The sequence below is a fragment of the Lactuca sativa genome, chromosome 8 (genome assembly GCF_002870075.4).
Source record: "Lactuca sativa cultivar Salinas chromosome 8, Lsat_Salinas_v11, whole genome shotgun sequence".
NCBI classification, from domain to species: domain Eukaryota; kingdom Viridiplantae; phylum Streptophyta; class Magnoliopsida; order Asterales; family Asteraceae; genus Lactuca; species Lactuca sativa.
The window spans coordinates 171238208-171249859 of NC_056630.2; the positions used below are offsets into that span (position 1 = coordinate 171238208).

At 31.7% G+C, this 11652-nt stretch overlaps 1 protein-coding gene across 3 annotated transcripts; it reads right to left on the minus strand.

The window, feature by feature from the left end:
• Positions 1-3185: 3185 nt before the first annotated feature.
• On the minus strand, positions 3186-6873 carry LOC111893648 (uncharacterized). Of its 3 annotated transcripts, none has more exons than XM_023889708.3 (5): positions 6514-6873; positions 5841-6326; positions 5416-5523; positions 4700-5328; positions 3186-3955 (listed from the first exon to the last, which is right to left on the minus strand). In XM_023889708.3, exons 1-5 carry the CDS (start codon positions 6647-6649, stop codon positions 3338-3340), a joined length of 1977 nt encoding a protein of 658 aa, XP_023745476.1. In that variant the 5' UTR covers positions 6650-6873; the 3' UTR covers positions 3186-3337. The 3 variants fall into 3 exon arrangements, with proteins under 3 accessions (XP_023745476.1, XP_023745474.1, XP_023745477.1); XM_023889706.3 differs by having other exon boundaries at positions 5416-5547; positions 6514-6872; XM_023889709.3 differs by having other exon boundaries at positions 5416-5547; positions 5841-6385; positions 6514-6653.
• Between the last annotated feature and the right edge of the window lie 4779 nt (positions 6874-11652).

Below are 11652 nucleotides of genomic sequence, written 5' to 3' on the forward strand. Positions count from 1 at the left end.
ATAAGGACGTAAGAAGTGTCCGAATTGTCCAGGACATTTACAATAAGAAATAAAGCATATTTGGAAAAGAAACAAAATTTAAAAGCTCAACAAATGGAACAAGCACGATTCTAGATATATGAACTTGATGAATATGATGATGTTGATGAGGAAGATGTTAAAATAGGCAGTAGTAGGAAAATGCCCCCTCCAAAAAAACCAAGGCAAAAAGGCCCTATGGACACATACTACACCCCTAATCCGCATGAAGTCGTAAAAAGTAGGAAAGGAAGGAGACAACAAACAATTAATGAACTATGTCGAAAGGATCTCAGGGATAAAGTTTGTCATGAGATTGCAAGATGGTTTTACGATGCAGGTATAATTTATTTTTGAGGCCTTGTTGACTTTATTTAATAACAATTTATATTTCCTAATACTTTATTGCTTCATCCATTCCTTACAATGCCGAAACATATCAAAGTCATGGTTGAAGTTATTGCACAGTTTGGCCCCAGGATGAAACCACCGAGCATGTATGAGTTACGAGTCCCTCTGCTTAGGAATGAAGTACTAGATGTGAAAATCCAGCTTCTTGAGCATGAACAAGAATGGGCAGAAAAGGTTGTTCAATATTTGTTGATGGATGGCGTGATTCAGTGGTGCAAAAGGATATCATAAACTTCATGGTAAACTCTCCGAAGGGTTCGGTGTTTGTGAAATCAGTCAATGTTTCAGATGTATCCAAGGATGCAGATTTGTTATTTCATGTTTTGGATAAGATGGTGGAGGAAGTTGGAGAAAAAAACGTCGTAGAAGTTGTAACTAATAATGCTTCAGCATATGTAAAGGCAGGTAAGAGTTGTAACTTGTATATGCGTGTTAATATTATGTTGTGTTTGTTAACGTCTTATAATTTCTAGATTTTAATTTTCTGTCTATAAACTTTGTAGGGAAGTTGTTGGAAGCCAAAAGAGAGCATCCTTATTGGACACCATGTGCTACTCATTGCTTGGATTTGATGATGGAGGACATTGGAAAAAAGGTTCCTAAGGTTAAAATTGCAATAAAGAAGGCTATGTTAGCAATATATATATATATATATATATATATATATATATATATATATATATATATATATATATATATATAGTCATGTTCCTGTTGTGAACTTGATGAGAAAGTTCACCAAAGAAAGAAACTTGCATAGGCCAGTTGTAACTAGATTCGCCACATCTTTTATCATATTTGCCCAAGTCCACAGACAAAGACACAACCTGAAGAATATGGTGATTTCTGCAAAGTGGGAAATGGCAAAGTGGTCCAACAAAGATCAGATTGCAAAAAAAGTAAACACCTACTTTATGCAAGATTCATTTTGGAGGAATGTTTTGTATGCTTTCAAGTTAACCGCCCTTTAGTCAAAGTTCTTAGGTTAGTTGGTAGAGAAAAGTATCCAACAATGGGCTATATTTATTAGGCTATGGATAGGGCTAAAGAAGTTATTCGTGATAGTTTTTCCAATGCGGATGACTACAAGACAACTTTTCAAATCATTTTCGAGGATATTTTTATAAGGATACTGTTGGGGTGGCTTGTGAAGAAGTGGAAAAAGGGTTATATTGTTGCATTATGAGACTTGTTCCAGACCAGGAAGTTCAAAACAAGATTTATGCATAGTTAGATAAATACTGGAATGGAGAATGACTATTCGGTCATCCTATGGCTATTAGGCATAGGAAAACAAAATCACCAGGTAACAAAATGATATTATAAGTTCTTAACCAACTTTTTTTTGGTAATTTCTATTTTGATTACTTAGTTTGTTTTTAACTTTTTATTATTAGCTGACTAGTGGCATCATATGGATCTTCATGGCCTAATCTTAAAAAGTTTGTCATACGGGTCCTTAGTCTTAACTTGTAGTGCTACAAGTTGTGAGAGAAACTGGAGTGTTTTTCAACACGTAAGTTTTTTTGTATCTATTTAAAAAAAATTGTTTTCCTAATTCCTAAATGATAATAGGTTTTTTTTCTTTCTTATTTTAGTTATTTCATGATTTTTTTTTACTTTAATTACTTTCATTCTTGTAGCTTCATATGAAGAAACGAAATAGATTGGCACAATCTAGATTAAATGACATGGTGTTTGTCAAATTCAATCGTGCCTTAGACCGTCGAGTTAAAGTTAAGGAGAATGATCTTATTCTTTTACAAGAGATTGATGAAAGTGACGAGTGGTTGATGGGAAGAATTGAAGAGGAGAATGATGATGATGTATTATTTGTTGGTGAAGATCTTACTTGGAGAGATGTGGCTCACGCACCATGTGCTTATGAGCCTAGTTATCTAACCAGATCGAGAGTGCAAAATGATGGAGTCGAGCCATCGGGTATTGATAAGGGAAAAGCTCCAGAATCTAGTCAACGATCTGGATTTCGTTTGGCAGATGAAGAGGTGGAAGAGGATATCGAAAGTGTTTGTGGAGGAGATGATGTTGTCCATGTTGACGATGATGATGACCGTTTCGCGTATTTTTAGTTTTTATGATTAAGGATTAGGAATTTAGGACTTAAGTTCTACTTTTTTTTTATCATCATGCCTGATGTTACTTTTAATTTTTGAAATTGAGTTTTGACTTTTGAAATTGATGTCTTATGCAATATATAGGATATGTTTTTTTTAAGTATTTATATATAATTTCTATATTTTAATTTTTTTTAATAAAGGGCGCTTCATGTGCTCTAAGTGTGCCCTTTCGCTTAGTGCTTAACGCTTTTACTCCCAAAGCCCAAAGATGCGCTTTACTAAAGCTATTTAAAACCAAGATTGTTGGTAACATATCTAGGCCCCGACAGCTTGATATAGCCTCGTAAAATATTATAGAAGGCTAAGAAGCTATTAAATGTTTCCCGATCATCACAATTTGGTGCACCCCCATATTTGGTAAGCTCCTTAATATAAGAACCACCTTTGATTTCATGTTATTTTATACTAATCTAAATCTCAATGCAATTTCAAGCATAAAATAGGTAGAAATACCCCATCGAATTTCATCATGAAAAAAGTCTTCAGTTATCCAAGATTTTGGATTTATTAAGTCCTTCCAGAGAGGATTCAATGTATCTAGCCGTGACACCCGCTTTAATTTATATAGATCAAGACATGTCATAACAACAAAATTCATTACATGTGTGAACATATGACTTGAGGGCCAAAACATCATCATATATAATGTCTTTTGACAAATATCTGGGTATACATTTACATCACTAGCCCCTAATGTATACTATAATTACAAAAACAATACAAAATAATTCTAACATCTAACACTGACAAAATTGCGTTTACAATGGCACTTAAAAGATGGGTTTCTTAAGCATTCCTTTCTCCCTTTCAAAAAGAAACCTAGAACCATATAAGAACCGACCCAAAAGAGGAAACTTTGGGCTACCAAATATCATATACGTAACCGCAGCAAAACAACTGATAAAAATCGGTATCCATTTAGAATTATTTTGATAAAGTAATAAAAAGTTGATGAGAAAAGTGAGGATCATGGTGGCTATAGAGATGAAAAGTGATGCTAAACACATCATAAGTTGTTGAGGTAACGAAATCATGAAATCATGTTCAGTGTAATCGGATCCCAAAATAGATAACACCAAGAGGATTGAAGCTGTGGCGGATATAAATGATAAGCCATCGAATATTATGAAGATTTTTGAAAGATTTTTTTTGAGGAAAATGGGCATCCCAGTTACTTGGTCGTATCCACCTGGAAATGTAAATGCAGCTGCAAATGATATGGTGGCTATAAGTGATGCAACCACCATTAATTGGGCGGCTGTTTCCTTCATCCACTCTTCACCTTTTGAAAATAATTCTTTGTGGTTTTTCACGAATACTTCATGTGGTGTTAAGCCCGCTGTGTTCTTTTTTTCCCGAAAAGGTGGAGGAAGTATGGCTTCTACTTCCTAATATCAGAAAGATTACATACATCATTATTAGATCAAAATTTGTTTCACAAGAAAATAGGAAATTATATACAAACATGGAAGGATTTCATTTCTTATCATGACATTGTAGTTTGAAAAATCATTTATAATTAAATCATTGTATTTTGAAAAGTCTACCAACTATAGGAAATATGTCACATGTTGCATTTTAGAGAGGGATAATGACTTAAAAGGGTAACATAGTTTAGATTGTATACATATTTAATCACTTGTGTTTATTTTTGTATACATTTAGTCCTTTATGTTTATTTTTGTACATATTTAGTTGCTTATATTTTTTTAGACCATTACGATTAATGGCCATATAGTACAAAGTAAAAAAAACATAAGTGACTAAACTTGTAGAAAAAAAAACATAAATTATTAAATATGTACAAAAATAAACATAAATGACTAAATATATACACAATTTAAACTATGTTACTCTTTTAGTGTCTTATCCCTTTTAAATATTTAACAATTACATGTTCAAAATATCATGAGCCAAGTATAATAATAGTAATGTAATTTCCATTTCTTATTACAAAATTGTACTTCAAAATTATTTCTCGTTTTACACATTAATATATTCTTCAAAGTACAAATGTACAATACCCAAATAAGAAATAATTTGAAAGTACAATGTGGAGGTATAATGATATAATAAAAAATAAAAAAAACACAGAAAATTAGTTACTAATTCTTGCATTTAGAAAGACATACCTTGAACCATAATGTTTCTAGATGCAACTGAAGACCAACTCCCGGGATATTCTGTAGTCTATTAATCTTCGGAGTCTCCCCAGCTATATGCAAAATATTATTCCCATTTTTATCTTCAAGAGTAATAATCAAATTCCTCAGCGCGCCTATCTCATACAATAAATTGTAGATCCCTTCATGACGATGTGACACAGCAACATGAAATATACTATGGTTATTATCATTTACCTCACGTACTAAATGCGGATATTGCCGAATAACCTCCACTAAAAAAGCAGTGTTACCCATTTCTGCAGCAAGAAATAACACTCGCGATGAGTATTTTTGCTTTACAGTTTTCGAAGTGGCTGCGTTTTCATCAGTAGGGCATCGGAATAGGTTGTAGATTCTTGAAGGCATTTTTATAATGTTGTCTGATATGGTTCTTAGTAGTAGAAGTGTTTCTTGTTTTTCCTTTTCATCGCGTGTTTGCTTTATATCATCCTTTGGTTGATCCGGTGGGCCCCTTATTATTTCATCAATTTGAGCTTTTGGTAGTTTCACAATCGCTGCCCAAATGACTCTTAGTAATTGTAGGGCGTAACTTTCCATGTCGGGAATTCCAACCTTTAGATGACATGCTTCCAAAACTAATAAAAGTAACCAAAGTAGAAGATATGAATTATGAGTATATATTTTTCATTTTTATAATAGAATGAAGGAAATGAAAGTCTTACATGAGTATACGATTCTCTTGAATATATGACTTCTTGTAGTATCAAAAGCATAAGGTTTTCGAGCCAATAGTCCAAGTACACTTCCATTTATAGCAAGTTCGGGTCGATCTGTCACAATTTGTAATGCAACATCTACACAAAGTATTTGACATTCACTTAGAGGGTGTTTGGGGTATCTTTTCAGAGGGCAAAAGAACTTTTGGGAAAAGTTCCAAAAGCCAGATTTCCTGACTTTTCCAAAAAGTCAGTTTTCCTTCTATAAAAAATCCAAAAGGAGCTTTTATGAAGCTTTTACCAAACATGTTTCTCTCTTAAAAGTCCTTTTGCCCTCTCAAAAATATCCCAAACACCCCCTTAACCAGGAAAAAAAAAAAAAAAAAACTTTATGACAAAATCAACTAAGAAAGATATATCAAGATACATACCAAATAGATTAGCTTCAACACATTTGACAAGAACACAACCTCGATTATGATGTGTCCAAAAATCACCACTCATATTCCGGGAATTATGATAAAGAAACCTCACCATATCATGTTTTCCAAATAAAGCAGCCATGTAAAGTGGCATCATTCCTCTACTATCAGGAATATCCAAAAGGGCTCTGTTTTTATTCACCAAAATCGTAGCTATTTTGACATTTCCAGCTATGGCAGCTAAACAGAGAGCAGTTTGACCTTTTTGATTTTGAAGTTCTAAGTCTTCTTTTTCCATTAAACTCACCAGATATTCCACAAACCAGTATGATTTCCCCATTACAGCAATGTGAAGAACAGTATCGTAACTTTCAGTGATGCTAAACCTTACAAGCTCTCTTCGTTTATCAAGTATGATTTTAGCAGCTTTCCAATTTCCAGTTATTGTCGCTTTATAAGTAGGAACACAAATATCGTTGTAATCTTCTCTTCTTCCTTCAAAGTAATTCCAAAATCAAGTTACTAATCACAAATTAGCAATTCGTACGTATATCCTGTATGAGTATTTAATTCGAAGCTTAGGCTTTGAAGCACATCATAACAATGAATATACTACAAACTCGATTGAGGGTATTATAGAAACAGATCTGGAAGCAATTTGGTGTAGGATTGAAGAGCTTACCAACAAGTAGATCTGAACGAGGTAGATTCAATGGAAGTGGTGGTGGATGATGATTATGAGAAACGCCACGAATGTTAATCTGGTGTTGTGATTGCAACTCATAGATTGAACCCACGTTGTTGTTTGTAGGGTTCATTCTCAGTCTTCTTACAGCATTAATAACAAAAATCAAAATCACCACACAATTGGAGAGACTTGGAGTATTATGAAAGACGATCTTATACTGTACACAGTGGAGATATCGTGTGAAGTTAGTCAACTATTGTAATTTATAAGATTGGTAGATAAACAGATACATCATATGATTCATGTCTGCTTGTATTCATTGGTTATGGTGAAAGAGAAAAAGACAGAAGACTTGAGGCTCTTTTGTCATATGTTCCCCCGTCTTTTAAGATAAAACTAGAAAGATCTTCACATTTTTTTTTCAAATCTAGTTTTACGGGCTGTCCCAATCCTCAAATTTTTAATTATTATTCATATGATTACTTTACATATAATTACGTATATGGTCCCTATAGTTTACTAGATTTGAAAGTTTCATCCTTAATTTTTTTTGGTATATAGATTTTTTTTGAACGGCTTTTGATATATAGATGGTCCCTATTTTGGTCTATGACATATATATATATATATATATATATATATATATATATATATATATATATATATATATATATATATATATATATATAAAAGCTTAGGTTATTATATTAAAACTAATTATTGTGTGATTATATGTATAAATGTAGACCAATCATTTTACTTATTTTAAGAAAGTAATTAATATATATTATTGAATTAAATATAATTGAAAAATATCATATAATTTAACTAGAATAGTATTTTAGTCAATTAATATAGATTTAATAAAACAAAATTTGTATATTTTAAGGGATCATAGATTTTATTAATTTTAAAAATCTGATTTTACGAATTATATGGTTTTTAATTCGCACATTCTGACAGAATATGTTTGAGTATGTTCAAAAATAAAAATATTCTTGAACCATAAAATAATAAAAATATTCTTGAACATATTTCTTGATCATGACTTTAAAAATTTATTGTAAAATAACAAAATTTTCGAACCATCAATTGAAGAATTAAAACAAAAATTCCATTAATTCTTATAGAATACATATAACAATTGTTATTAATTACATTTATTGTTAAAGAATAAATATGGAAAAAACATTAAAATCTAAAAAAAGACACTAATACATTCTAAAAGAATAATGTTGCTAAGAGGTATCGTTCAAATTTCATGGTCCGTTCTTCAAGCATCAGCTTTTGTGGAAACAAATCCAATGAATATATTAGTCAGAAAATATTCATATTCCATTCCAACATAATTGGAATTCGTGATTCCATTCTGATAGAATTGGAATTCATTTATCAATAAGTATATTAATTCGGGTATTCTAACAGAATATGTTCATGATTATCATAAAAAACATTCTTTTTCTGATAGAATACTATAAACGAAGAAATACCATTCAATTGAAGCATTTTAGCGAGCATTTTGTGTGCATCAAAACAACTTTCAATTTCCTGTAAAAATTAGACAATCAGAACAAATTTCCAATTCACTAAAAATATTACACCTTGATCAGAGAAACAACATGAAAACAATGTAAATCGGAGAATCTGAGCTAAGCAAATTCCGTTGGGCGATTTAAGATATCATACACTGAAAAATCCCGCAATTGAAATTAAAAAAAAACGTGAGAAGTGCCTACTTCAAATCCGAAAATAAAGTCTGAATCTTGGGTCGCTATCACATTAACGAATTGCAGCAAGTGTAGCATACCTCAAAATCCGAAATCAAAAGTTGGATCTTCATTCGTTGTCTGGTTTGGAGGAATTGGGGGGGGGGGGGGGGAGATTAGAAGCTGTGAAAGGAAGTGGAAGGGTTCAAAGGGGAAACGAATCATAGAAGAACGCTTCTTTTGGAGGAGCTTGTGGGAGGTGGAAAAACGAAGCATCTAGATACACCGGGTATGTCAGTTGCTTCTCGCCCACGACCCTGCTGCTCCAAAGCCACACTGCTGTCTTGGTGCTTTCCTCCGTGACTACCTTCCTTTGTTCCTCAAATCTCGATTAGATAAAGATTGCAACTTCGGATTCCTGATTAGAACTCGTGGACGCTCAGTGAAGGGTTAAAAAACACGATCTGAAAGCGTCAATACCCTCTAGGATGCTAGGGATTTATCGAGTGGGAGATTGAGGAAGACACGTTTATTTATTTAGGTTAAAAGTCAATACCATGATTATAGGGGTTATTTTTGGAAGTTACTAAACAAATTACTAAATTACCCTTATTTATTTATTTAATTATTTAATTTTTTATTTAATTTTGATTGGCCCACATTAATACACACAATCACACAATAATTACTTTGAGCACTTGCACCTATCTCTCTCTCTCTCTCTCTCTCTATATATATATATATATATATATATATATATATATATATATATATATATATATATATATATATATATATATATATATATATATATATATTCTAGGTGTAAAACTCGTGTAATACACGAGTTGATTAAAAAAGATTAAATATCAAAATATAAACAATAAATATTTTTTAAAACAAAATTTTGAAATAAAGAATAAAATATATATTAATTACAATTTATTATCATATTTATTACATTTAATACTATATATATATATATATATATATATATATATATATATATATATATATATATACACCCACACACATACATAAGTATTATGTGACTTTAGTTTATAAATTGAAAACTCTAAAAATTGACATGTGGATTTTATTTTATTTTAAAAATATGACAAAATGAAAAGTATCAAAACTTATGAGATATTGACATGTGGCAAAAATGATCTTCATTTATTATAGTGTGTGTGTGTGTATATATATATATATATATATATATATATATATATATATATATATATATATATATATAAGGGAAATTGAGCAATCTAATCCTTATAAACGTCAACTTTAACAAAAATAACCTACATTTTTTTTGGTATAATGATCACATGCTCCGAAACATAGTATTATGGAGTTGCGGTCTGCGTTCCAGAGTTTATATTCCTTATTATAGCATCAGTTTATATATATATATATATATATATATATATATATATATATATATATATATATATATATATATATATTACTTCGTGATGGAGAGTCTGAACCCGAATGTCCGAATGGGCCTCTCGTGTCTGCTCCTGATAAGGTAAGGTTCATTAACGATCTCTCCAACGCTCGTCTCTTCGTCAGATCCCTTCTCGGAATCCTTTTCATAAACCCCTTTCTGGTTCTTCCTCGACTCCTCCGTTGGTTATTGTAGTGGGGTTGTGATGTCTAGATATGTCGTTTATACAAGAATAGGGGTATGTGAAGAATCTATGAGATAGAATCATTTCTAATGAAAACTTTATCATAAAATACTCTTGTAGCATTTTAAGCTTTATGTTTAGTTCTAGAGTTTCTTGGTATACAGAGTTGGTAAGTTTTAGACTTGTTGCTCACCACAACTATTCCCATGCATATGATAGTCACCTCTCGGATAAATATAGTTGATCAGTAAATGAAAATATAATACCCTTTAGTAAATGAAAATATAATACCCTTAAGTAAATTAAAATGTAATACCCTTTAGTAAATGAAGATATAAGTTTTCCATAGAAATTTCTAAGTGTATAAATGTTGTAAAAATGACTCATAAACTATACCTATTGTGGTTCATAATGTATGTTCTGCTGAAATGAAAACATTTGTATTTTAACAACTTTATATGTAAGAGTTTATAAGTTTGGTAGTAACGTTATTTAGTATTTTTGCGTAAAGTGTACGTAAAGTATTTAGAAAACATAATAATTGATTTGTATATTTTTAAACACAAGATTTCTTGTGTTTTGCTTGTATCCCCCCCTTTTAAAACATTGGAAAAAGCTTGAAAATGTGGGGGGTATGAACTCACTTTGACTGTGCTCTTGGCTAGATAACGAGGTACGAATGATAATCTTCAAGTTAGAAAGCGCAATAGTGTTCGTATCTTTAAATCCTTAGGAAAACTTTAAAGAATTGCTTTCTGGGAAAAGGTTTGAAGATGGTCTTTGGGAATATATGAAGGTAAGGTTTTAATCCTTGAGAGAAATGTGATGAATATGCTTCATTGGGAAGTGTTGAATGAGTCTTAACATCGTGATTATATATGAAAGGAATTCATGAGATGAAGTGACGTTTACCTAGGTTAGTGTAACTTATCATCTTGGAAAGAGTATCCACCAATCAAGTGGCTAAATATCTAGATATTTTAAGGATGATTTTGCCTATCACATGGGTGATTTCGGTGTAGGCATGACCGAAATCACCTTGTACACTCTTATAAAGTTGATTTCGGTCCTAACATGTGGAGATTTTGGCCTTAATGGGCCTTAACTTGGCGTTTTCGGTCAGGTGTGATTCCATAAGGTGATTTCGGTCTTGAGGTTATACTTTGAAGGGGGATTTCGGTCCAACACAATATAAATCCTTAAGATAGTGGGCTTACAATTGAAAACACTAAAACAATGTAATTCATTTGACTTTTGACGACTCCTTTGACTCTTTGATGTCTTGTTGACTTATTTGGCTTTCAATGGTTCATTCCAAGTATTATATATATGTTAACTTATATAAAAATGCCCTCATGGCTATGAGTGATTCAATGCAACAAGGTTAAGATGTGGTTTTGCTTATACATAATACATCTTTTGACTCTGCTCGACTCCAACTGTGCCAGTTGTCACTCATATGAATTTTAACCATGGTATGATACTCTCCCTAACTCCATGTACTTCTAAATTCACTATGGTTGGTAATGGTGTTGTCCTTCATGTTCAATCTATTGGACAAACTTTCTTTTTGCTCTCTAATAATCATGTTGCTTTAAAAATGTTCTTGTTTCCAATAAATAGTTAAAAATATTATTCTTTTTCATCAATTCACCATCGATAATTTTGTACCAAGTTTGATCCTTTTGGTTTCACTGTGAAGGATCTTAAAACATGTATCTCGTTACAACGATGCAATAGTGACCATCACGAACTATATTTTGTTCTCCCTCTCCAGTCACATCCAT

Bases quoted from the DNA above. Each gene is read 5' to 3' on its own strand.
- LOC111893648 (XM_023889706.3), bottom strand. From the start codon at position 6,649: ATGAACCCTACAAACAACAACGTGGGTTCAATCTATGAGTTGCAATCA. The intron at 5,548-5,840 runs GTATGTATCTTG...TACTTTGTGTAG, and splicing joins TGTTGAAGCTAATCTATTTG to ATGTTGCATTACAAATTGTG. The intron at 3,956-4,699 runs GTATGTCTTTCT...TTCTGATATTAG, and splicing joins TAGAAACATTATGGTTCAAG to GAAGTAGAAGCCATACTTCC.